The sequence below is a fragment of the Meleagris gallopavo genome, chromosome 1, assembly GCF_905368555.1.
Source record: "Meleagris gallopavo chromosome 1, MGAL_WU_HG_1.1, whole genome shotgun sequence".
In the NCBI taxonomy this organism is placed as follows: Eukaryota; Metazoa; Chordata; class Aves; order Galliformes; family Phasianidae; genus Meleagris; species Meleagris gallopavo.
Genome location: NC_139404.1, coordinates 105,821,754 through 105,849,685, shown reverse-complemented (window position 1 = coordinate 105,849,685; position 27,932 = coordinate 105,821,754). Strand labels below are relative to the sequence as shown.

At 38.1% G+C, this 27,932-nt stretch overlaps 1 protein-coding gene across 6 annotated transcripts in view; it reads left to right on the top strand.

Annotated features, from left to right (window-relative positions):
* ERG (ETS transcription factor ERG) overlaps positions 1–26,592 on the top strand; it is a 142,829-nt gene extending 116,237 nt beyond the window's left edge. For 5 of the 6 annotated variants that reach the window (XM_085208466.1, XM_085208456.1, XM_010723576.4 and 2 more), the window contains 8 exons: positions 6,563–6,714; positions 9,224–9,427; positions 10,426–10,506; positions 12,488–12,559; positions 18,920–18,985; positions 19,341–19,397; positions 21,195–21,242; positions 24,111–26,592. In XM_085208466.1, the coding sequence (XP_085064592.1) occupies positions 6,563–6,714; positions 9,224–9,427; positions 10,426–10,506; positions 12,488–12,559; positions 18,920–18,985; positions 19,341–19,397; positions 21,195–21,242; positions 24,111–24,631 (1,201 nt within the window). In that variant the 3' untranslated portion in view covers positions 24,632–26,592. The remainder of the gene's footprint in view (positions 1–6,562; positions 6,715–9,223; positions 9,428–10,425; positions 10,507–12,487; positions 12,560–18,919; positions 18,986–19,340; positions 19,398–21,194; positions 21,243–24,110) is intronic. The other variant, XM_085208481.1, reaches the window with a different exon arrangement.
* The last annotated feature ends 1,340 nt before the right edge of the window (positions 26,593–27,932 follow it).

The window sequence follows — 27,932 nt, the reverse complement described above, 5'->3', positions numbered from 1 at the left end:
AAGTGCTAAGCAACCAAAAGCTCTCATATGGGCAGTGAAATATAAAATTAGTCTTCAAACATTGACATAGGACCTCACGAAAGTTATAGTCACCGTCATTATTTATGACTGTTCCTATCATTACGGCTTTATTTCCAGTACAGTATTTACTGTGTTTAGAGCATTTAGAGACAGTGGTTGTGGTGTTCCCCCATGCTGGCACAGTACAGGCTCTGACAGTAAATAGGTTGTCTCTGAACCAGCGTGTTTGGAAATAACTCTTCTCCATTAACAGCTATTTGGTTTTGATCAGGGTAGGATCAGTGAGGGTGCTCAGAATTTGAAGCTTGGTAACAGCATTTTCAAGACAAAACAGAATGTGAGTAGGAAAAAGAAAAGCGGACGATCTTCTCTGACTATGCATTTCACACCCACCAGCCTCACAGCCCAATAACACTAATCATGAAAATCAGCAGACATTCCACAGACACGGGGGATTATGTTTTCCATACAAGATGTCATTTCTGCTTATGCTTGGCATGCTCTACTTTGCTAACTTTCTATATGATCCCTGCCCACAAAAGAAGGCACATGCGGCTTGGGAAGGGCCCTGTCTCCCGGTATTTCATATTTTATGAAACCACAAATACAACAGTCTTACAAGCTCTTGAAATGAAATACAATTTGAGAAATGTAATCCATTACCATTATAATAGAATTTCTATAAAAATAATAAAAGAAAAACAAGAGAAAATAGGCCCTGAAAGTTATAGGCCAACTGGGAAGTCATTGTGGCTTTGGCCGAGCTATCGCCATATCAGAATTCAACGTTCTCCCAGGCAGCAATCTAATTGTAAATTATGTACATAAGGAACATCATTTCTTAGCTTTGGCTTTTAGTGACCCCATTCCCTTCTTTCCCTTTCTTCACTCCAACCTCACACATAAGAAATATTGAAGTGTTTGCACTAATGGAGGAATGACAACGTGCAGTCAAACTTAAACCAGCTGTTTCCCCCCACTGTGAGCACTAAGAGCCGAGCTGGTAATATTTATAGCTTGACTGGCCTCTAGTGAGCCAGACGCTGACTGCCTTAATTTGCCATGATGGCCTTAAGGCTTGAAGCAGCTGTGGGCTGCAAGATAGCTGGGAAAGTCATGCAAAAACAGAAACAACAGGGAAAAAAAAAAAAAAAAACCCACATTAAAAAAGATTGCTTCAATTAGCAAAAGTTATTGTTAGATTGAAAATGAACTGCTGCTGCATATACAACTCAATAAACAAGCATGTTTTGTTTTGCTTACAGAAAGCCAACAAAGTGCACATGCTGGCACGTGGTGTTTGCTTTCTTCTTTTGTTGAAGAAAAGAACAAGGCACTCTACAGGGGACCCCTTAGGGATCCAGGGTCTGTGTAACCCTGAGCACTTCAAGGCCTGGGGAAGGCCCACAGTGGTACTGACCCTCTTCTGAATCCTGCAGTGGGTGTTAGTGTGGGACTGCCAAGCACAGGCTCTCTACAACCCTGGTTTGTTGAGACCCTGTTTGGTTGCCCCCACATAGCCCAGCATGGAGCAGTGCGCCTCCATGAATATGTTGCCCCAGGAGGACTTCAGTTTTTCTTTATTTCTTTTGTTTTTGTAGGATTGCATTTGACACTAACCTTCTAGCAAAGATAAACAGACTGTCACCATGGCTTCAGCATCAGCTTTAGCCAGCTTTAGTGGGCAGCGCTGATCCTGGGGGGCTTCTCTCTCTTCCACCCTCACCATCCCCTTCCTGTGGATGAGCACTCCCTTTCACATGGCCACCCCAACAGGGAGGGGGAGTGATTTAAGCCATAGTCAGGCACTAAGTTATTCATCCATCCACCCTTCTACCCTCCCATTTATTTGCTTATTTGTGTGTGTGCTAGGAAGCAGCTCACTAGCACACTGAGCAGTTGAGTGAGGCCTTGTGTGTGCACCCCAGGGATGCTTTGACCTACATGTGTTTTTGTTGTTTTTTTTTTCCCCGCATTTTCATGTCTGCTATGCCCTAGTCCTCTCTTTTGGCTTTACCAAAGGGATACTGACAGGATCCCTCTTTATGTGTGGCTGTGATGACAGATCTCAGCAGATGGGAATCCCACTGATTCTTAAAAATGGAAGTGGAAGTGTACAGGCACAGGAGGGAGAGTGTAGGGCTGCAGGTGTGTCACTCTTTGACTTGGCATTCTGGACTGAAGTATATGAGATGAGTATTATGGAACAACAACGTACCTCAAAGTAACAAGTCCCAGGGATTTGGGTATCTCTCCATGGACCATTTTCCCAGTGATGACTCATTTTGGAGGGAAAGCACTGGCCAATTTCACTACAGCTAGAGCAGCTGCAGTGAGTGGACATGAGCCTGAGAATGCTTTGCAATATGCTCTGTATGAACTGACCTTATGTGGTATCATTTTGGCTAACTATGAATTTATATATGTTGGCCTTAATTCCATTCCATTCCTTTAAATCTGGCTTTCTGCAGCTCCCTCTTTTCTTTGTATGTATGGAATGGCGACACTATAGCTTTTCTGGGGACATTCCTTTCTTTCTCAGAATGCTGGCATTAAAAAATGGCTGAGGAGGGAAAACAGAAAAGTCTGTTCCTGTAGGACAGTGTCAGTGTTAGTCTGCAGAAGAAAAATTTATGGTAGCTCAGCATCTCCTCTGACCTGACCAGTCCAAGGCTGATCAGAGGACCACACATGGAAATCTCTTTGAAGATGTTTATATGCACCTCTATTCTTCTGAGATCACTTTTCTGTGAGTAACTCTATAAAGAAGTTATCCAAGCTGTGGTTATTAAATTAACTTAGACACTGTGTAGATATTTAGAATACACAATTTTTCTCATCTCTGAAATTTGAAAATGCTAGAAACAGGGATTTATGTTATAGGAATGTAACAGATTATGTAAATTTTGCTGGTTCCTCGTCTTTTTTTTCTTATACCGTTTTAAATATGTATATGTATATAAATATGCGTTTTAAAACAACACAGGTGTTTTATGTCACATGGGGAAAATAGTAGCAAAGTGAAGAGGAAAAAATGTGTTTCATACACTTATTTATGAACTTGTGTATGCTTTCATCAGTCAGTGGTTGGCAAAATGCCAATCATCTTGAGTGGGAGAGAGTGCTAAATTTGAACACCTTGATTTTAAGTAACCCTGAATGAAGGCAAAGCTTCCAGATCTGGAACCCATGGAGAAATACCTTTTTTTTTTGACAAACATTTATCAGCAATCAGAGCTGACTCAGCTCTAGACTGGATAAAGTGCTTTTGGGTAGCACGACTGTAGCCTTTACAGTTTCTTTTCTTATTATTTGGGTAAATTCCAGGTATAACATAGTATGTTTGCAAAGGGTAAAAATAACGTGCAGCTGTGAAGAAAAACATCTCAGGTTTCATTTCAGACCTGGAGCCAGGGATGAATCACTGCAGAACTGCACCCTTTGCACTGGGCACAGGTTCTGAAAAGCTGCTTTTCCACTGCCCCTGCTCCCCCAGTGGCTCAGAAATACAGCAAGCTCACAGAATGTCCTAAAAAAAAAAAAAAAAAAAAAAAAAAAAAGCCTTTGAAGACAATCATTCTTTTGTTCTTCTGGGCACTAAAACACAATTTTCTAATGTCTACTTGTATTTTCAATTTTGCTTTCTATGCCAGCTCCAGCCACCAGAATTGAGCCCTGGCTAAGTGGTACACATAAGCACGCTCAATTTGAATTACCCAAGTAGTTGTGTTAGCTCCTACAGAGCTTACATGCTTCAAGTTAAGCACAGAAGGTTTGCTGAATTGGGGATCTTTTTGTCCACCCAGTACACCAACAGGGCAAAACTCTTGATTGTTTCCTTCTGGGTTTTAATGAAAAATTATAATCCATTTATGATCTTCTACCCCACCCTCTCTCTGTTTATATTCATATTGGGGAACCAGCTCTGCAGCCCTGTCAGGCTGCCAAAAGCTGTCTGCTGCTACTGGATATTTCACATCACTTACTGCTCTGTGTTTACAAGAGTGTTTTTAATGCGCAATTACCCATGGAAGTGGTGTAGGCTAGTACTGATACTGTATTTTACATCAGCAGCAGGATTTTGATATGTCTTTATCCCATGTTCCTTTTCATGGAGAAAAGAAAACCATTAAAAAAAGAAATTGTGCTAGTAAGACCAAAGGATGATGTTAGCTCTCTGCTTCCAAAAAACAAGTCACTGAGTGGGCCAAACTTCTCTTTTTTTCTTTGTAACATAACTGACATTGGGAATCAGGATAGATATTGCGTAGGTATAAAGGAGAGGAGTTGGCCAATGACTCTGAGTATATGATTTAGCCTGCAGACTAACTCACGCATAGATGCCATTTCTGTTTGCTAACGGTAAACAGAAAAAGCCAACATTTTAGTCACAAGCAATCATCTCAAAAGCTCACTTTCAATATGTTTATGTCTGAAAGAGAACTTGTTTTGTTTTGCTTAGCTCTGTTTTGACAGAAATAAGTGGCATCCCAGAATTATATTTATAGGTATGTAGAGGGATAGAAAAATTAAACCTGAGAGAATAATGCTGAAGTATTCTCATTCTATGGAGGAAACCTAAATCCACAACCACTCAGTGACAGGCAAGCCATGTGCTGACTGTATTTTCCCTTGTGGTTATTATTCAGTTCTGTAGCTGACTGAGTAATTGTAGGATCTTTACAAAAGGCAGATTTCATATGTAGTATGTTAAGCAGCACCCAAAATATTTTGTATCTGAAAGAGGTATGTGCAGCCAACATTTCCCAGGCAACATTCAGAGCCCTGTTCCTTCTCTTAGAGAAAATGACAGTACCTCTGGAATGATTTCTGTGATATATATATTTTTAACTGAACACCATTGGCACTTTTTTTTGTTGTTTTGTGTTGGAGGTGGTGGTCAGTTGGCTGTTGTTTTTTTTTTATATATATATATATACACCTTAACAAAACATGGTAAAATGAATAATAACACTGCTTGGAAAAAGATATATGCTTAAAATGTATTTGCATTGTTTAAGATGTATACTAAATCTTTTCAGCTTCCAAAACGTTAGTTATTTTTGAAACAGACATGTGGAACAATTATAGCCGCATTAGTTCCTGACTGATGGCAGTTCTGAGCAGTCAATACAACTAAGTCACTTAAGCATGGGATAAATTACATGCCGCATCCTTTTGCTGTGTGTTAAGCAGACAGTAGGCTGAACTGTACCTTTCTTTTCCTCTTTTGTTCTCAAACATTAGATTAATTCTTCTGGGAAAGTGCCTATTGTCTGACCACTGATTGGCTTTCAGTGACACTGCTGCCTGATGCTTTCAGCAAGAGATGGGGCTTCCAAGCAAAGGAGAGCAAGAGGCTCTTGTTGAAATGCATTTGGAGCCGGTAATGATGGCAGTTCCTGAAGCACCCTTCCAGGAGTCTGGGTTCTTGGAGGGTGTCTCGATTCTCTGGACGGCATATTAGTTAATTTGCAAGGAATTGAAATGAAGCATAGCAATCTAACTTACTGCCGGAGTAGTACAACCACAGTGCAATTTCAGCAGTTAAATGGCAGAAGTAAATGAAAGGCTGTTAGTAATATACTATCAATAAAGAAACTCAAGCCCAAGTAACACCATTCTTCCACTGCCAAACAACCTCTTTTCATTTAAAGGTATTCCCCATGGCTCTGTTCGTTCTTTTGATTTTTGTAACAATTTTTCTCTCTCTGATGGAACACATTGTAGACATTAAATTAAGGGACAAATATGTCTCTGTCTGCCAGAAAGAAAACTGTGATGCAATTAAAATGCCATTAGGGAACCCTCTGTGGGATATTAAAGCTAGAGACTCTATTCAGAAAGAAAAGCCAAAATTAAAGAGGTGTCTGGTTGCAGATCCTCTGCAGATTTCCCTTTCTTAACTATCGTACCATAGAGACTGTACTAGTCAGGAGCTGAAAGGTTTTTCCAGTCATGTGTGTGGTATTTTGAATCATGGCGTTGGTAAATGTTTCTTTTTCTGTGGGCTGTGCGCAGAAATATGTCTACATTGCTTTACATAAAGTGCAACAAAGTGTGGCTCACATGAAACAGTGACAGTAGTGGAGTTGGAAAGCTGTCCAAGGCTAATGACAGCTAGTTGTATTCTTTTTTTATCTGATGCATTAAGTGCACCTCTATGTTTTGCTGAGTTGTCTGTGAGATGCTTGGAGAGAGAAGCACAGCTATTTGCAGTCGTGATGCTCAGCAGCAACATGAACAAGCCTTTGTTCTAGCCCTGTCTCTGGAAATAAATCATTTGTATCTATAGGTTTGGAGACAAGGTGACAAGTCTTAAAATAAAAATAAATATACTGTCTGTGGAGATTGGTCATTTTTTTCTGAAGCAGCTAAAGGAATCAGCAGAGTCATTGGGTAGTAGGCTCTGAGTTTTTCAATGACAACAAATTCCTGATGCTCCAGTCTCTTTTTTTTTTCCCATCTCACTCAGCCTTGCAGAGGATATTAGTAGGGACTGGAATAATAATCAAAGTACACCTCTCTCTTCTTTGTCTAGGAATTCACCTGATGACTGCAGCGTGGCAAAAGGAGGGAAAATGGTTAGTGGTTCAGACAATGTTGGGATGAACTATGGAAGCTACATGGAAGAGAAGCACATTCCGCCTCCAAATATGACTACCAATGAACGAAGAGTTATTGTGCCAGCAGGTTAGACTCTCTATTCAAAAATTTTCAAGCAAACAAATGCATTTCCCAAGAGAAATCTTCTAATCTCATTTAAGTAGATTTGAGAAAGAGGCAATGTGATACAGGGTATCAGGAAGAGCCATAATTTCTCAGGGTTAAGAAAATGATCTGGGAAATACCACAGTGAAGCTACCTCCTCAACCTGTTCTTCCTGTTTCAGAGGCAGAGCTGGCTATTTACAGGCACTCAGATCCCATACAATCATTCTCACCTAAAACAAGCAAAATGACAATGCCATTTTTCTATGCTAATACATTGTAATACATTGTAATAAGCAAACAGACTACTCCATTGCAATATGAGAGCATAATTGAGAAATTCTTGTTTCTGGTGGCAAGCTTGGTAATAGGGCTCAGTAGTTAGTTGAACTCCTGTGCACCTTGTCTTCCACACAAACCTCTTCTGGAAGGGCTGTTGCTTAGGTCTGCAAAATAGCATGCATATTTCTGAAGTCCGAGCACTAGACCGTCATGACATATACGAGTGTCCAATAACCACTGGAAATATGCAGCACAGACTCAAGATCTGCAGCCTGCAAACACAAGGGAATGTTTTGCTACTGGTTCCTCTCTAACTGAGATGTGCCTCTCTGAAATATTGCTGCTACTATTATGTTGCTTAATAGTCTTGCAGTTTTTCAGTTGTTAAGATATGCAAGAGTCCTAACTGTGGCCAATTTTGCAAGCTGTGATTATTTCAGTTATTTGTCAAGATGTGAGTGGACAAATATGTTGAAGGTATCCTCTGTGATGGTGTTGACAGTTCTTTTCTGAAGCACAGCAGAGTGATGCACTGAATAATGAAATGTCCGAACTAACTAGACGGAGACCACACTTAAGTCTCATGGCAGATGAAAAGCAAAAGCAAACATTTGTCTTCTTGCAGGCTGGTACTTTTTTCAGCTTTTTAGTAACCTTCAGCATGGTTACCTCAGCAAGAACTTTTTTTTTTTTTTTTTTTTTTGTGTGTGCGTGTGTGTGTGTGTGTGTGTGTGCGTGTGTGTGTGTGTGTATTCCTGGAACTGTGTTTTGAGGTGAATTTGAATGAGATTCAAGGAACAAGATGATCACAGCTACAGCCTTGCTATTTTGAGATCTCTACAAGAAATATATGGGTAAAAATCATGGACTCATAAAATTTCAGGGGTTGGAAGGATCCTTAACCCCCCTCCTAAAGCAGGTGCATTACAATAGGTCACATATGTTTCGTTCAACTATTATATAGGCAGTGTACAACTTACGTGTTAATCTTTAGGAATAAAAAAGCAATATTCACATTTCCTTCTCCATTAACTTCCCAGTTATGATAAATAAGAGACATTTAAAAATTATAGGCATAATGAAAATCTTTTGGTAAGATTCCCAATGTTTGGTTTGCTTCAACCCAACGTGAATTTTGCTGGAGTTCTCTGCTATAGGTATCAGTGATCTCAAGCAGACCCCAAGGAGTCAGACTTAGTTCCTTCTAGTTTGCTACTCATTTCATACCAGATGGAGGGGTCCTCTTAAATCAATTCTGGTGCATTTGGGAGAGTGGAGAAAGCCTCTGAACCTCTAGAGAATCAAGTACTCTGACTTTTAAAGACTTAAAATTCCAAGAGAAGCATCAGAAAAGCAGAGGCACTCATGAGTTGAAGGATTGGGAATGAGCAGCATCATGACAGTCTCTGAATAGTATCTAGCCCATGGAAAGACATGTATCACAAAAGACATAGTATGGCACTAAATTTATGCCACAAATAAACTATTTATGCTATCTTTCAAGACTCAGACACTTCACAGACTTTCATGCAATGGACTATAGCCATTTGACAATGGAGCCTCTGTGTGCTCCATGTCTCCTCGGCTCTTACCTTTCCTCAGCAAAAAGTAGAAAATCTTCATGTCAGGAGCTGTCTTACATTATGAAGATGTGTATTGCAGATCTTTAGGGACCTTCAGGTTGGTGTGGGCTTACTCTAAGTCATGGGAGTAGCAAAAAGTAGAATGGAAGAGGTAGAAAAGGAGGGCTTTAAGGACAAAAACACAGCTTCAAGTTAAAATCAGGGATTCATACATGACTTTCAAAAAGACATCTGCACTAGTTCTTGTTTTCCTTCCCCAGATGGTATTGCCAGTACATCAAGTAGTAAGGAAAAACCTACTTAAATGTAGCAACATATAGCAAAACAACACAACAGTCTATGAAAGTGTGGAATATTTTAATATGACCCACTGTAGTGTATGAAAGTAATAGCCAAATCTGAGTGCTTGCTTAGCCTATGCCCAAGAAACAGTAAAATTAATTTGAGTGAAAATTTCTTCTGAATAAAGATACAAATTGAACTGAAAGCTTAGAAAATTGTTTGGACACAGGTTGTAGTATTGCTAATCTCCTGTCTCTCCAGTTTGGACTACAGTCTTTCTGCATTGATCCAGTAAATCACAACTCTCCCCTCCCCAGCTAATTGTATTCTTTGTGATAACACTAGATCCTACGTTATGGAGCACAGACCATGTACGTCAGTGGCTGGAGTGGGCAGTGAAGGAGTATGGTCTTCCAGACGTGGACATCTTGTTGTTCCAGAACATTGATGGGAAAGAGTTATGTAAAATGACCAAAGATGACTTCCAGAGACTCACACCAAGCTACAATGCAGATATCCTCCTGTCACACCTACACTACCTCAGAGAGAGTAAGATAGTTTTCTGTCATTATGGTAGTGCCTACGATCAATCTGTGGTTGATATTTTAGATCTTAACCCAGTAGATTTTCAGATGTCTCTGTTCCTAATGTTGATCTTTAAAATATAGCAGGAAGCTCCAATCCAAAGCCTCTTGATTTTGAAGGAAAGATTCCCATTGATTTCAGTTGGCTTTCATTCATGCTTGTGGGAGATAAAGAGTTGGGCAATGTTTCTAAATTTTTATCTGAGACAAAATTGAAATTAAACTCCAGCATATTCATCAGAAAGAAAATCAAATGGGATTCAGTGCTAATGTTTTTTCTGGTCACATACTCATTTCTTTCCATTTTAACAATGATAATGCTAGCAATTGATTTATATTGATTTATAAAGCAAATTCCAGGCATGATTCTAAGGATTGACAGCAGTTTGTTTTGCTCTGAATAGATTAAGCAAAATTTTACTGAACTGAATGTTTTGTAAATTTATGGGAATAAAAATCTAAAAAAGGAAAAAAAAAACAGTAAAAAAACAAACAAACAACAAAAAAACAGTCCCTGAGGTCCAAATGCAAAGTGTTTGTAGTGTAAGGCTAACATTTCAAAGGAAAAGAGGGGACTAGTGAATTCCTGATTTGTGTACTTTCATCTAAGCTTGAGGAAATTTTGCGTGTTTGCCTCAGTTTAAAGGTTTTAAAGTGAATTTGGTATTAAAACAAACAAACAAACAAAAAAGCATTGCAACACCAGTGCGGTGCAGTCTTCTCCACACGCACATTGTCAATAATCAGCCAGAAATATTCTGCATTCATAATGTTGAATAAATTAATGCCGCAGTTTAAGCTATCAGTCTAAGCTATAGCACACACACCTCCCTGTAAATTGCAGACAGAAACTGACTGTTGGTAGATTCACTTTCAAACAATCCTCTATGGGAAAATATGGTTTTAAAAGATAATTCTCAATTTTTTTTTCATTTCGGTGTTGCTTTTTGTTTTGTTTTGTAGCTCCTCTTCCACATTTGACTTCAGATGATGTTGATAAGGCCTTACAAAACTCTCCACGGTTAATGCATGCTAGAAACACAGGTAATGCTGGCACTGCTCCCATTGCGATAGGTCATATTCTGAAAGCACAGGATTCCTGTTTATGGTTTGCTTGCTCAAAGTGGAAATAGTAAACCAGGAGGGAGATGAGCACGTCCTCTCCTTGTTGTGTGCACGAGTTTTACGCACAGACACACAGAAAAATGGTGGGATCATGTAGGGCCAGATGGTGCAGAATGGTTTCCCCATTGATAATTTCTCATGTCCTATAAGCTAATGGGGCCCGTGACACGTGTTAACCTGTAAGCTCTGAAAACTTTTTTTCTCACTCTGTCTCATTTTACTGTCAGATCTATACCATGGATCCCAAAAAGATAGTTGGGGCTGAAAAGTGCTTCATTGTTTTTCTATGTGCTCTGGCTGCTTCCCCCTCACATGCATTATATATTGTATACTTAAGTAAAACTCTTGTTATTTAGGCAGTTAGCCCATCTCATTTATCAGTCCTCATGTGAGGTTTGTGTTGGGATCTCTACTAAGTCCGATCTGAATGTAAAATGATTTTTGTTAATATTCATCCTTCTGTTACGTAAGTCGGCCCAGACAAGTATGGAGCACAGGTAGAAGAACAATACAACACAGGCCTCAAAAGTGTGTCTATCGAAATGTGGCTTACAATATTTATGAAAATATTTCAAACTAAATTTTATCTTGCTGTAGCAGTTCTGTAACAGAGGATGGCATGGAACTGCACATGTAGTGCAGTATACGTATATATAGAGTTATTTGGAATACTGCGTGATCATGCCTGAGGGTATTAGTTACCTACAGTGACCAGAAATAACAATTATTTATGATAAATGAAAAAGATAATACAAAGGATAATGCAAAAAAAATAAGAAAACCTTATTTTCATATTTCATTTATTTTTTCACTGTAGTAAAAAGCAGCAAGTTTCCTAGAAAAATTAACTAGGTCAGATGATCTCCCACTGAGATTAGATGTTTGCCATTTGACATAAAGTCGTACTGTGGGCTATGGGCCTCCGCAAACCCCACCAAATGCAAAAGAAAAATTTCCATTGACTTTGATGAGGTTCGGAATAAGCCTTAAGCCCTTTTTAAAAATAGATAGTATCCATAGTCTTTTCCATCTTTGGTTTCCCAGATTCTAATTTGCCAAGCAGTTTCCACATAGAGTTATCCAAATGTTGTTCAGCAGTTCCATGTGTTATCTTTTTCTACATGTGTGCACTGACAATGCTATTCTAAAATTCACTTCACCAAAATGAGATTGCCTGCATTTGTGCCATTGGGAATATGAATTATAATATCATGCTGATCATGACCTTAAGAAAAATATATTGTTCTATTGGCATAAGAGCTTTGGAGTGGGATTTTCAAAAGACCCCAAAGGTGTTAGGAACAAGCTCCTCTCAAAGTCGTTGGTAACTTCCTTGTGACCCTTTTCACATTCCTAGAAATGGGCATTAGAGGTATGTTGATGTAGTTCAGGCAATTTCAATTCCCTAGATAAGTTTGATACCATTTTATATTATCAACTTCAATATTTTTAATGGGGTTTCTGAGAGTCTAGCCCAAAGACCACCAAGGTCTGTGAGAAGATTGCCACTGACATGAATAGGATTTGGCCCAGGGCTGCAGTCTCTGCTGTATGAACTTGTTCAGAAAGTCATCCATGAATAAAGAGAAGGAAAAGTAGTTTTATTTCAGAAGATACAGAACAGCCTGCACACATGGTCAAGATGTGTAGGGAGGGCAGAAGGGATTTACTGAATTTGATTCTCTTTCCCCCTTAACATTGATTTTCACAGAATTTATCCAGTAATTTGAGTGGATTTACACAAGTGCAAAAACTATCAGAAGTCATATAACATTCCTAATGTATAAAATATTTATTCATAGTCTTTATTCAGATATACTAGAAGAGGGAATTATTGATATTAGTGGAATCAGAGACCGTGAAAATGAATCTTCAGATGTTATGTCTTCTTTCTCCTTAGGAGGTGCCACTTTTATTTTTCCAAATACATCAGTTTACCCAGAAGCAACACAAAGAATAACAACGAGGCCAGGTATGAACAATGACAACTTTTTGTACTATTCATTTAATCTCTCGAACCATCTCTTTCTTTTACTCCTTCTGTTTTCTCTTATAAATGATAAACTAAATTATGAATACATACACATGTACACAATTATATATATTTGACTACATATATAACATTGTGTAAAGTAAGATAGTTAAGTAGAAAAAGTTTACGAAGTCTGTGTCTTCCACTTTCCTCTGTCTTTGAAGCAATGCTTTCTAGTATTCAAAGCAAAAGAGGATAGTAAGACTGGAGTTGTGCTCTGCTGCATGATCCCAATGCTGCGTGATAATACCAGTGCAGTCACTTTCAATGTGCTTCACCTCCCTGTCTGTAAAAGGAAGCAATAACATCCTCCTTAATAACTAGAAATCTATTCAGAAAAAGTACTTCAAAGATGCTGTATACATACGTCTTCTGCTGTCTACTTTTTTTTATGTTTGATATATCTGATCATGAATTTGGGAGTTTAAATAAATCAAAACAAACCACAAAAAAATTTTCTCAATGCTGAGAAGTGTGAGGTCCATTGAAATATTATGGGTGTGCTGGTTTGTGAAAGGCTAAAGGGAATAATTAAAAAGATGAGGACATTGCAGTGAAGTTAAAAACTTTCTTTGCATCACCCTTCACAACTAATGATGTTGGAAAACTCCCTGACCTGGACATTTGTTTTTCCAGTAATAAGAACAAAGTATTGTAAAACACTGAAAGGAGTTGGAACAAAATACTGAATTTAAAGGAAACCCACTACTGAGCCAGAGGCAAGCATCCAAGTGTTCTGAAGGGACATACACTAGAATTGACTGAGCTATTTTGAAAAGATACTTTCTCTCATTAGAAACTTTTTAATAGGAAATATTTAATCAATGTCTTAACAATGCTGCATGGTATAATTCAGGAAAGATACACTAGTAACTTTGTTTTACAATTTATATACATGTGTATATGCATGTCTATAGATTTGTTAATTGATGAATTAAAAAGAGGGAGACACCTACTATACTGTTAAGTGAATAAATCCACCCTGCTTAATTTATAGGAAAATAAACTCTTCTACTACATTTATTCATCAATTAAATTGCCCTAGTGAATGAAAAAGAGACCACCAATCCAATTTGTATATTTGGCATCAGACTTTTATAAGGAATTTACCAAGATATCCCACAACTATTTACAATAAGGGTTAAGTTAGCAAATTGTAAGAAATAAAATATTTTCACAGATCAAGAACTGGCCAATTAACCTGATAGGAAGTCTTAAAAAAAGCTTAAATTATGGGTGCTTTAGCATTCTCTGCTATGGTAGCTATTAATAATGGGAAAAAGGACACAATCAAATGTACTTGGAGATAGCATAAGATTTTGACGTTACTTAAACTTTAAGATTCTTCTGCAAAATCCCTGTGAAGAAGCCCAGAGGTCTTATTTGAGATAAATGAATTCAGAATATGCTAATAGCTGAAAATACAAGATAAATACAGTGTAATGCACAGATTATTTGTGTATCTTATTGATCTCAAATTAATCCCCTTCAATCGCGAAAGAAGAGCTAACCATAAGCAACTTTATTTATGGCACAGTGAAAGCCAGTGCTCTAGTTGCTGTCTGAAGTGAAAAGAGTAAACATGTGAAAGAGCAAAGTGGAGGGCCATATGGGAAATCTGACTGTGCCCTTAAATAAAACAGAACTATGGCCTTGTATGGAAAGCTACATTAATCATCCCTTATCAAAAAGGCTATTTGCAGCATTAGATGGTGCTTAGAGTAAGACATGGGAATATGGAAAATCTTTTGAGCCTGCTGAAAGATATAAAAGTTTGTTCAACTTAGGATCTGAGGATGAGGAAAAATGATATATTTATATATCACAGATTGCCTGCTTTACTTGCTTCTCAGTATTAGAAAAAAGAATTTCAGAAATGTTACAGATATTTTCAATAAACATGAGACTGTATCCTTCATGGTCACAGGTTATTATAGCACTTAGAAACTTTGAATTGCTCAGAGGAATCTGGAATAGAGATGAGAAGACAGAGCACAGATAGAAACTTCACTGTAGTTATGCAATACAGTTCTGGACGTCCAGAGTTGTCAGTAGTTTCCAATGAAATTGAATATGTAATGTGTGACCAGGTGGACCTTGGTGTCCATTAGCAAATAAACATAACACCTGAGAGTCTGTTGTGAAAGAATACTGCTTTGTAGGTATGATTTCAGTGGTGTTAGACAGAAATTGTTTTTTCTATACATGAAAAATTATATTTTCCATACTTGTTTCATCCTGACTTGTGATGGAAAATAAAATAGCAGTTTTCTTCGAAGAAAAAAGTGTTTTAAAAAACATCCCATATCAGATATGTGGAACTCCTTCAGTTCAGCATCTTTAGCCAGGTAAAAAATCCTGACATCTACAAAATAAAATGCTTTATGATAAAATTAAAAGCACCTTCCTGTATTGACAATTTATTGTGGAATTTGTAGTTTGGGTAGAGAGTGTCTTTATTATTCTGTGCAAACTGGTATATCCTAACTAAATATTTTCTGCAATAAATCATCATACAATTTTGAAAGTATTATATTATCTTTTATAATAGAGTTTTGGCAAATGTCTTTAAGGTCAGAATTTTCATTCATTCATTCAGAAATATTTTTGCAGGAATTCAGTTTTCTGTCAAGAAACTATTTTGCTAAATTGTTCTTTGGCCTTTCGTGTTAAACATCATGTTTCAACTAGATGGCAAAATAAGCTTTTCCATAATAAAGTTCCTTTCATGGAAGAGCAATTGAGAGAGATTCTGGGGACAAGTACCTGATGACACAAAAAAGGTCAAAAATGAGAGTGATGGGTGGGGGAGATACAAACAAGATTAAATGGCAATTAGCCAAATCCTGAGATGCAATTTTGGAGAAGGTAATCAAGTATTACCATTGTTGAAGCACCACAATAGCAAATAGGAAATGAGCAAGGCTCATAATAAATTGTAATGACAAAGACATATTTCTTCAGTCACCTTTACAACAGAACATGACGTTTCAGCAAGCTAGAAGTAATACAGTGAAGCTATCAAGAGCTCAGAAAGACCTAATATGGGTTTGTCTACATGTGTCATCAAACAGAATTATTCCCATCAAAGATCTGACAAAGATAAGAACATGTTGTACTAACATCCCATGAATATGAGCAGATCTGCTTATCTAGGATAGCAACATGTTTATCAAGGCACAATAATGAATGAAGAATGAAGTTGGAATGTTGTGCTATTTCAAGGAAGGCTGATAACAGAATTTTTCTTTTAATTGAGAGGATGTAGACAGAAAAACGTCTTATGATGTGTTGCATTAAAAGGCAAAATTTTTTCACAGTACTAAATTTATACCAAATTTATTTCAGGGCTGTACTTGCCACTGAGTACAAGTAGGCAGCATCACACAGCCCTCTCAGTGTATAGATCTCTAATTATTTGAAGACCCTGGAGGAGAGGAGAGGAGAGGTGAAGAAAGGAGAGGAGAGGAGAGGAGAGGAGAGGAGAGGAGAGGAGAGGAGAGGAGAGGAGAGGAGAGGAGAGGAGAGGAGAGGAGAGGAGAGGAGAGGAGAGGAGAGGAGAGGAGAGGAGAGGAGAGGAGAGGAGATTGTGAGAGTACATATCTTCTGTGTGATCCTTTTTTTCCATATTTGTAGCCTTTTGGGCCAGGAAATGAAAACTGGAAGAAACAGAATAGTTTTTTTGTAATTTTGCTAGTATCTCCCCTAGCTGCTCTGAAAGCAGAAATCTGGCAAGGAAAGACAGGAGTGTGCAAGATACTTGTTGAAACTCAGGGCTGACAGAAGAACACAGTTCTGCAATCGGCACCATGGCTGAGCCATCCCTTTCTGTACAGATTGAGCTTGGAAAACTCTGAAAAGTTGACACAAGTCCTTCTGAATTTCTGAAAGTTTTCAGTCCATGAGTCCAGCTGCATTAATAGCAAGTCTTGATCTGATCCTGGCTGGGACATCTGCATCTTAAGATTCACCTTCACACCAGTTTTCTGCTCAGAAATGAGTGCCTGTGCAAGTCAATTTTCTCCAAGTTTCTGAAAGAGACTTTGGAATAGTCCTCAAGAAATACAAGATAAAAGGATACCAGTTATTTAAATGCAGTACAAAGATAAAATGCGCATGTCAGCAACAGTGAAGTTTTTGAATTGTAAGCTTCCAGGAAATGATGAGGCTGGTAGTGCCAGTCTGCTTCTTAAGCCAAACAGACTAAATAAATTAAGAACAGTTTGGTTGTGAATTTCACATTACATTTTATTTCCATTCAATATTCCTGCTTAGAGTTCTTGAAAATGGGCAGAGAGCTCAACAATCTGGTGTGCACAGAGCCAGTCTGGGACTGTTTCTTTACTTCCCAACTGGTTTAATTTACAGTCATTTCTAAAATAAAGCACAAGCACTGTTAACAATCAGATCATCTACACCAATTTAGTTCTACGAGGAGGGTATGGCTATCTTGCTGGGATTCTGGACAGGCTACATAAGTCTATGGTCTTGGCAGCAATTTCAGGTGGTATGTTTAAGCCAGACGTAGAAAAGCACAGGCAGCTGCAAAAGATTTCAAAGGGTAAAATGAATGTCTGACTTTACTTCATATAGTTTATGAAAAAAGCTTTTATGTTCAAGGTTCTTCATTTTTATACACTAAACCATTTAACTGAAATAGAAGTAATGAGTAAGTTTTAAAAAAAGGGGGGAGGGGAAAGGCAAGTGAGAATTTAGTAGTAAAATTTAGTATAAAATTAGTAGCTGGTCCCAAGAAACAGGAAGGTATATCTTTTCATAAGAGATACAAGAATATGTATACAGATCTATACTTCATATTGAAGCATGTTCAGTATTTTCACATTCTATGTTTCTAGAGATCTATGATGCTACTGGGATGTGGAAAGGAAGGTGAATGAAATTATTACAAGTTTGAAATAACAAGTGAAAGAGAAAGAAGTGAAAATGATAAAGTGCAGCAATCAGTTACCCCACAAATCTCGATTCTGAATAATGAGAATTAGACCAGACAGAGGGAAAAGAGGACTTGCAAGCATGAAGAATAGCATTAAGGAAAAAGATAATAAAGTGTATTACAATAGTGACAGCTAGTAAGAACACTAAGAACATGTCACAGTGATTTAGACAAAACTATGCCTTTGCAGTCTCACATGTCCCCGCAGAAAAAGGAACTCTCAAATTCAACCTATAAACTTTGATTAATCTCAAGGGATAACAGCAACAGACTACTAGCTGTAGTAGTAAAGTAAGGCAAAGTAAATTGGCTGAAGTCTACCTTAAAAGAAAATACTGTTACATACACAAACTGGAAGGGAATGTTACAAAGTTTACTCTTGATCTGAGTTCTGACCTTTTGGGAGACTTTTCCCACAAGGCTCAAACATGAATTGTCCATAGTGCACTGTGTATGTCATTCCTTGGTGTCCTTGGCTGAGGAAGGTGTCACAGGCAATACCCAACACTCATATACATTTAGATATAGCAACAAGTTAGTTCATTATAGTAAGTAGATTGATAATTCATAATGATGATGAGTCACAGTGATTAGTTAAGTTGTTAAATCTTAACATAAATCAGGTACCTTTAAAGATTAAAGTTTCACTCACCAACCAGCAAAGTGAGTAAGGATCTCTTGACTTCAAGGAGTAATCTTGAGAGGCATCCCAGCTCAAGGGATCACTGCCATCAGCCTGCTGTTTCAGCAAGGAAAGCTCAGATTATGATCTCTTGACTGCTATATTTATAAGACAAAGTGATTGGCTTGCAGTCAGACTTGGAATCTTATCACATTGCTTTCAATCTCTTGATATAAATTGTTATTTCTCCATGAGGGATTTCAACAGGTCTAGGACTGTACTCCCTTCATTCGTGGTCATGGCCGTGAGCACCCACTTGGTATTCTATTATCAATGAGTTGTCCAGTTCAGAGAACAGTCACACTGAAGTCTACTACGAATCACAATCCTGAGCAACACTCATGTCGTATATGGAAGTTGTGCATACCTATAACAGAAGGTAACTAAAGGTAGTCCAAGTGCTATGGACTCTATAGAGTATTTATGCCAGATATTTAAGAGTACTTCAGACATCTGAAAAAAATAGGCACCTCCAAAGAGCTATACAGAGAGCAGTGTGGTACTGTTATAATTAGAAATGATAAAGACAATGAAGAGTTTAACAAGGAGTATCCTTCCAATTTCTGTAATTTTTCTAATCCAGAGTTCTCTAGAAATTTGCCCCTAATGGACAGATAACATTTTATGCCATATCTGCATGAAGAATGGTATTTTTCCTTTTCAGATTTACCTTATGAGCAAGCGAGGAGATCAGCATGGACGAGTCACACCCATCCCACTCAGTCAAAAGGTAAAAATCATTTTCATGTGTCCCACTTGTGGGCCCAATACACGTCTACTGCAATCTGCGTAATCTCTAAAGTGAACTTCAGAGCTATCTCAGGATCTACTTCAGCTTTCAGCTCTGAGGGACTTTTACTTGTGCCTGGCAAACCTGTTAGTTGCATGTAGGCAATGCTGGTGAAGTTACTGGGGCAGCCGTAACTTCCGTGATTGCAGGCTACATCAGGCCCATGACCAGATAGTCTTAAAAAGATAAATCCTACTCTTGTGAGCAGCAGAAGTCCCTGGCCTGGGGTCTATCACAGGTTTAGTGACAATCTTTCAGACTGAAAAAGTAACTACATGGATTTCTCCATTTTCAGCTACTCAGCCATCATCCTCAACAGTGCCCAAAACAGAAGACCAGCGTCCTCAGCTAGGTGGGTGTTATTTTGTTTGAATTTTGTGATGGGGTTTGTTGGACACATTCAGGTCATCTTTCTCCTACCAACCAGAAGCCATTTGCAAGATCTGATTCAGAGCACTAATGAGATTTCCAGCCAGTGACAAGAAAATCCCCAGACATGTGTGAGCTTCCTGTATGGCTGTATCTTAAATGGAGGCTCCCAGAGCTAGTAAAATTTGCTTTTAGTAATGCTTAATGGTAATGACAACCTTTCAGAGTGAAAAAACTGTTAAATTACCTATATTCAGTTTATGTACAAAGGTAGAAAGTAAGAAAGCCAAAAGACTTATTCTCTGCAGTAGTTGAAATAATGACAACTGAAAAGTGTGCATAAACAAAGAGATGAAAATGGACTGCAATACAGAAATCTATTTGTATTTTTCATCCCAAACTCCTGAAATTAAACAGGAAAAATAGAAGGATTATCAATCTATTGGAAAACTGTGAAGAGAAAGTCGAGGTTTGTAGGAATGTAGGCTAGTTGTTTAGCAAGATAGGTTCACTTTGTCATTTCAAACCAGTTAATTCATGGGTAGGACTTAATCCTACATTGTGAAACTATCTAACTGTCTTGGACAGATAGTTAGAAAGCACTACATTCTGAGTCAATGATGTCTTTTGCTAACAGCAAAAATGTAGAATTATGACAGAGAAGTTTTGGAGGATATTCTTAGCTCAGAATTCTCTGTACCAGTTTTTATCACATGGATTTCAAATCATGATTCTGTTTTTTGTTACAACTAAATAAAACTCTGTGAAGGACTACACCTCCTTAACTTACATGCATGCTGCCTGGGAAGTACTGTACTTCTTATTGCCCAGATAGCATTTTATCTAATCTGGCCTCCCAGCCATGGGAATCCTTCAAGAAGTATATTGGTGATTTATGTAAGTCCTTGAGACCATTTAATGCAAGCATGTGAGCTTCACAGATTATTTAAACGTGTAAGGAATGTAAGCTGATTATCTTCTTGACCGTAACTGGATGATTGAGAGCAATTGTCTAGAGACAAGACAGCCCAATGACATTATTGCTCTGCTTCAGGTTGTGCTTATCAGCCATAACTTTGGCTTTCCTACTTTCCTACAGTCATTCCTATTTCAATTCAGGTTGAATTCAGATTGAATTTCCACAGGGAATCCCATGAGGAAAGCACTGAGATGTTTTGGAATTTGGAAAACCCTAATCACAAGTTTAGTACAGGAGATCCCTCACTGGACTGTAATGATGAAGAAGAGCCAACACAGCCACTTTGCATGGGTTCAGATATGCCCTCTCCACTTTCTTTTGGAGGCTGTTTTGGCACAGAAAAACCTAGCAATGATATGGAGAAAACAAATGTAGCCCCACAAGATAGGAGGTCTCTGTTCTTTGAGGAGGAACACCTCTTCACCCATCTATGCCACATTTAGCACTAGGTCTCTGGCCTGTGGGCCCTAGCACATTACAAGGGTAGATAGTCCCAGAGGGTGTCTTGTTTAAATAGGAATCAGAATACTTCTAGACCAGCTTTACAGTGTGTCTGAACATGTACTTGTGCACACTTATACAGAGAATGAAAAGGAAATATACATCCCTTGCAACTGTTTGCTTGCACACCCAATTTTAAGAGAAAACCTGCAAATATTGTGATGCAGAGATAGAAGCCACTTTCCTCAGTGTTGGATCTGCTTTTCAGGTGGCACTTTCTGACTCCTACAAGATTAAAAATGACGCCTAAAATATATGACGTTGTTACATGATTTTAAATCTTTCTTTACAATTTTGTAGATCCTTATCAGATTCTTGGACCGACCAGCAGCCGTCTTGCAAATCCAGGTGAGGTGGGGTTTTGCTGATTTATAAGAGTTTTTCTTCTCTAATAGCATCCCCACTCCTATTTAAAGGCCGGACTCTGAAGTTGATGTGACAAATTTTACTACTCTTTAGTATGACTCACTGAGAGCTGATGATACGTAACACATTGAAGGTTTCTAAATTACTTAAGGATGGGACTAAACTCACACATTAAAGCACATAAATTCCAGTGTCATAGAGTAACTGTCTAGATAGGACTTAGGTGTCTTAGTTGCCATTATATTCATTGGGATATAGTTACTGTAGCTCTGAGTAGAGAGCTATTAATCTCATCCTAGAATATATGGTTATATTTAGTCAGTCAGATGTCTCGTCACATTTTACCAAATATATCAATAGGAATTCACTTCAGTTGGTTAAACACTGGGAGTTTTCTTAGGTGCTGTCCTTCAGGAAGCCCTCAAGAATAGCATGAGTTTTTTACCAGGCTGTATCATGCATGTCCTAGATTCTGTAATCCACAATCCAATGACATGCTGACCTTGACCTGTACAATATTTTGGGCTGCATAACAGAAGTCAGCAAAAACATATAGGGAAAAATTGGAAAGCAGTATTTATTTGCAAAGAATAATTGGGTTAGACACCTCAGAAATGGTTTCTCGTGATAAAAAGGTGGTAACTAGGTGCATTGTGAGCTGGTCCTTGTAGTGTATTTTAGCTGAAAATGGATAAACTTCCTGATGAGTTAATAAAACTGATTATGAACTGGACAGATTTCACTGTTGTTTCTCTGAGTCTGCAGGACGAATTGTGGTTATACATCAGTGTTATCTGCCACAATACATTTGTGCCACTTCCTTTTTCCCTTTCTTTAATACTCAAAGGGCACAGCGTTACTTGTTCCACATTATAGATCTCTTCAACTCTGAGCAACAATGTCTGATCTCACAACAATTTTATTGCCTTTCCAAGCATGAATTTACTGAAATACTGCTACATTTCCTTTCATTTTGTCCCAAGTGACAGCAGCCATGGTTCTAGATTAGATTACTTTCTAGACAGTTTAGCATTGCACAGGAAAGCAGCTAAATATTAAGAATGGCTTTTTCCAAATGGCCTCAGGAGGTGGATTTCCAAGTGACATTGACCTTAATTGGTTGTGAGGGCTTACCTCCCTTTAATTTGTATGTCTCAGGCTTTTACAGTTTTACCAAGTGTGCATTTGGTCGCCTTCATTACTCTGGAAGACACTAAAGTGCTCTGTATTGGGGTACATTTTTAGCATTTGGGTATGGCATTTCTACACACCATCATTCCTGTGTTTTAACATGTTTTGAGTGTTTATAAATTGGTGAAATTAATCTCTCATTAAAAGGAAATTGACAGCAACCATTTATTTTCTTAGGACTATATATTACATTTGGAAGGCAAGTGTTTATGTTAGAACATATGTTGGATTGCTTATTCAAAAATTTGTGCGTTGTCCTGTGCTGAACTGTTTATTGATTTTCAAAGGCTAATCCCCTTGTTATGTTTCGTGTATTAAAACTTGCATGCCTTGCTCATACCACAGATTCTTTTGTTTGTTTGTTTATTTAATGCATGTTAATGGAACAGAAGAAATTCATTAAGGGCAGTTTGGATAAGTATAATTTAAATGAATATGGGTTTCAGTTGCATTGAAGTATAAACTGCTAATGGATTTCAGATGCTAATCTATCTTGATATTATAATTTACCACTATAAGCTTTGTAAAGAAAAGCTTGTTTATTATATCCACATTTCTGGTTTGGAAAAATGAAAATAAGAAAGAAAGAAAGAAAGAAAGAAAGAAAGAAAGAAAGAAAGAAAGAAAGAAAGAAAGAAAGAAAGAAAGAAAGAAAGAAAGAAAGAAAGAAAGAAAGAAAGAAAGAAAGAAAGAAACCAAATCTTGGTTAGAGATGTACTTAGAAGTTAGGACTTGCAAGCTGGTTGGCAAATTCTGCTGACATTGTGCTTGTGAAACAGATTGCCTTGCAAGCTGCTTCAGCTGTGTTTTGCATCATTTCAGTGCTGCTTTATTAAGAAATGCTAAGCTTCTAGCATGAATATCAGTGGCAAGGCCCTTCACAATTGCCTTTTGATGGCATAAAATGGTTAAACTTTGTTCCTATAACCAGGCAACACTCTTCTGCAAAATTGCCAGCAGACTGATTATTTTCCTTTAAACACAAAATTGGCGGAGGAAGGAGAAAAACAAAAAATAAAAACATTTAATGTATTAGGTTCAGTAATCATTTAAATTCTTGTTTGACAAAGAATGATTATGAGAATATGTTTTATGGACCTTTTCACTGTTCTTGCAAATGTTTTGCCCTATGGTTGTATGCAGTGCAACAGCAAGCTAATAAGTTTCCGTTCTGCATTTCCCCAAATGCTGCAAATGGGTGATATGGTTTGGCATGTGTCCAGCTTTCTCTAAACTTCTCCATTTTGTGTAGGCTTATTCCATAGCAGAGAACATTTAGTTACAACATAATGCTGTGAGAACAAGCAAAATATTACGCAAGTGAAAGCTGTTTGTCCTGAACTTTAGAGATTAGTTTCCTAAACGAGTGCTGTATGATTTCCCCATCAATTGTCTACAATGAATGACATTAAGTAACCATTAAATTTCCCTGTAATGGCATTCTACCACCCAGATGAGGGAAAACATGACACATAACCATTATCTCTGCTCTTTAGGATTTCATGAGATAGGCTGGGAGAGGGGGGACTAGTTCAATTAAGAAGCAGGAACTGATATTGCAATGTTTCCTAATAGGGTTCTGTGTGGGAGCCTGAAAGAATCGTGTCTTAGCTTTATTAGTCATTATTCCTGACATTTTCACTTTGTTTCCCTCCACAGGGAGTGGGCAGATACAGCTATGGCAGTTCCTACTGGAGCTTCTCTCAGACAGCTCCAACTCCAACTGCATCACCTGGGAAGGCACCAACGGAGAGTTCAAGATGACCGACCCTGACGAAGTGGCTCGGCGTTGGGGAGAGAGGAAAAGCAAACCTAACATGAACTATGACAAACTCAGCCGTGCACTTCGCTACTACTATGATAAAAATATTATGACTAAAGTTCATGGTAAACGCTATGCCTACAAATTTGATTTCCACGGAATCGCTCAGGCCCTCCAGCCTCACCCCCCGGAATCATCCATGTACAAATACCCATCAGACCTACCCTACATGAGTTCCTACCACGCACACCCCCAGAAGATGAACTTTGTAGCTCCCCACCCCCCTGCTTTGCCTGTAACTTCATCCAGCTTTTTTGCTGCCCCTAATCCATACTGGAATTCACCAACTGGAGGTATTTACCCCAATACAAGGCTGCCAGCTGCTCATATGCCTTCTCATCTTGGCACCTACTACTAAGTGGGAAAAGAAAGAAACACCAGAAAAAGCAATAACACTGCTCACTGGGATACAGTCCCCGATGAATTGCAATGAACTCTATCAGAGTACATGAATTAAAAGTGCCTAAAGAGACAGGTGAAGGTTTGGCTGGGAGAAAAAAACATTAAAAGTAAATTTTAAAATGACTCTTTGCAGTAGGGATTTAAAGAAGATATTCAAGAAGTATTAAGATACTAAAATGTAATGTATATGGGCATCGACTCTGTGGACCAAACAACAATGGACTGTTGTAGGTAAAAGCATGAAATGATAAGGAAAACCTATGAAAGCTAGTGGTCTTAAAAAGTTGATAAGCTTATGGGTAAAGTTTGTTATCTTGCTAATGCAAAACCTGGGACTATACTACAGCAATATAAGGATAAGTCTATAGTGACCTAACATACAATATATGAATCATTACAAAAGAGGGAGAAAAGGGATTAAAAAGGAAAAAAAAAAAAACAACAACCACCTACCTGTGTTTTAAAAATAGAAACATATCAAAATAGACTCATTTAGTGTGGAAGCTGATTTGGACTATGACAGCATTGTTTTGATTAAAATCAAATGCATTCCATTCATCAGAGCGTTATCTGCTACTCAAACTGTGAAGACAACCCAAACTTTAGGATTCCTTGACAGTATTACGAGAACCCTGAGCCAAACATTGGAAATGAGAATGTGCAGAAGGGAAAGTGTATGACTGTAGATCAGAGGCCTGCACCTGACAGAGGAAGCGGAAAGGAGACGGAGGAGGACAAAAGGTGGTGAGAATGGGAGGAAATAAACTTCTTTACCAGTAGAGACTGAAGAGACTGAAAAATTAGTAGTGTTGGGACTATGAAGAAATACTTGTTTGGACTTGTGAAACATTTTGCTCAGTATCATACCATTCCCAGTATTACAGGAGAAACAGACTTGTTTTTATAGTAATTAAAAAAAAAAAATGGAAAAAGGGAAAAGCAGAAGAAGTCAGAAATCAGAATATGCATCTCTTTTTTTTAAAAAAAAGTAAAACTGGAATTGTATTTGATATTTAAAAGTTAACCAGTTAGAACCTCATCATTATTAGGGGGGTTTCTTTTCTATTGGCTAAAGCAAGAGACAACCCCTGACTGCCAAAATCAGAAATCATCTAAGTATTTTTGTTAGGCGGGCGCCAGTTTTTCTTTATTGAGTCGCGAACGCTGTGCGTTTGTCAGAATGAAGTATACAAGTCAATGTTATTTTTTCCTTTTTATATAATTATTATATAACTTATGCATTTATACACTACGAGTTGATCTCGGCCAACCAAAGACACAAAAAGGGACAATCAAAAATATTGTGGCCTTGAATTTTAACTCTGTATGCTTAATGTTTACATTATGAATATATTAGTACTTAGAATGCAGAATGTATGTAATAAAATAAGCTTGGCCTAGCATGGCAATTCAGATTGACACTGTAGTTTGCATTCGCATTTGCATTTTTAGTACTTGACACGCCTATCAGATCTTCTTCCCACTAAGTTAAAAGGCATTTTGTTTTAAAATTTTGTTTCATTAAATCTGTTAGATGTAGGACCAAATAACAATGCTTAGCATAAATTAAATGTGGACAGATGCTACGTATCTTCTTTTCCAGAAAATTCTACAGAAATGTTTGCAGCCCTTTGTAACAGTGCCTTGCCATTCCTGTCCTAAGCTTCTTTCGCCCAGAGATTGCAACCATTCCCAATTCTTTGACATCTTCATGGCCAAGATTATAAATGAATCTAAAGCAGGCCTCTAAGGAAGAATCCTGTCACCCAGAAATTATTTTATGTTGCCGCCAGATTATGCAGCATAATCTCAACCTGAGATGTATCTTCATACTGACACGTATGTTGAATTACTATGCCCCCTTCCTATTAATACATACTGTATCATTATTAGTAAATAAAATGAATAATGAATAACTTCCATTATTCCTTACTTTAGGCTGGAGTGTATAGTAGTTTGTTAATTTGTCATTGCAATCCATTTTGGCTGTTTACAAAGGGCAGGATGTTTTCTTTCTGTTCTAAATTTAGAAGCTTCCCATATTGTACCCTCAGCCCCAAAACTACATCTGATGCCTAATGCCATGGCTCCCATTTTTTTTGCAACACCTGCTGAAGGTGCAGAATTAGCACTAACATTTACAAGTAGCTTTCCACAGAAGGCCATGCTTACTGCAGAGACCCACATCAGCTCACACCTTCCAGTATTTCCCTTTCTTTGGTTGTTCTTTTGTCTCTTTTTAAGACAAAATGGATGTGGTTTCAGGTTTAATAGCAAATGTTCTTCATATCCATTTTGGGGAGTAGTAATTAGTGCTGTGCGATGGGAGCCAATTGCAAGACTCCCGTCTTATGGGTGTTTTGGTGGCAGTTATAAACACAGGGTTATATTACTAATGTTTGACACCAGAGCAGTGGCTGTGTAAGCCTTGTAATGGTTGGGGAAATAAGTACTGTAAGCTTGTATCTCTTAAAAAATCAAAACTCATGGAAAGGTTAGAAAAACTGATTTATTGGAAAAGGTTAGTCACTCACTATTTTAAAAAGTTATGGTAGGCACACCTACATGCTGACTATAACAATAATAGTTTGTCTTTCAGTAGAAATATATCTACAGATGCTTGCAATCTACTTTATGTGTACTTTTAACTCAAAAAAAATGGTAAGTGCATTGTTGAATCATGTCTACATTAAACACTTTAAAATACAGATTAAAGAACCATTTTTGTTTAGATTGGCTAGAACTTGCCTGGAGGCCTCCAAGTCATCTCCAGCGCTTGCAGAGTAGTGCATGGGATTTCCAGATAATGCTGCCCAGCTGCTGATATACACAAGAACAACATCCTAACATGGAAAGACAGGGTGCAAGCCCTCACTGCAGCAGGAATGGAGTCATAGCAGGTGTGCGTGATGAAGTCCTCTCACAAGGAAAAGCAATATCCAACAGCAGGCCATGACAAATTTGTCCTGGACAGCCATCTTAGTGGTACACCTCTCCCCAGGGATGGCTCACAGCATTCCACGAGCCTTGGAACACCTGGATTTTTCAACTCGCAGGATGAAGAGGAGAGTGAAGGATGGAGAGCCCTTATTGCTGCTAGAGAATTAGGTTGAAGCAGGTGGTTCTGCTGCCCAGGGGCAGCAGCTGTCTTGTTGGGTCTGTCTGCTGTGGGGCAAGAACCAGCCCATTGTCCAGAGGTGTTAGCTGAAGCAAAACAGGCAGTGGACCCGTGGCAGTATCTCTGCTGCTCACTGCCT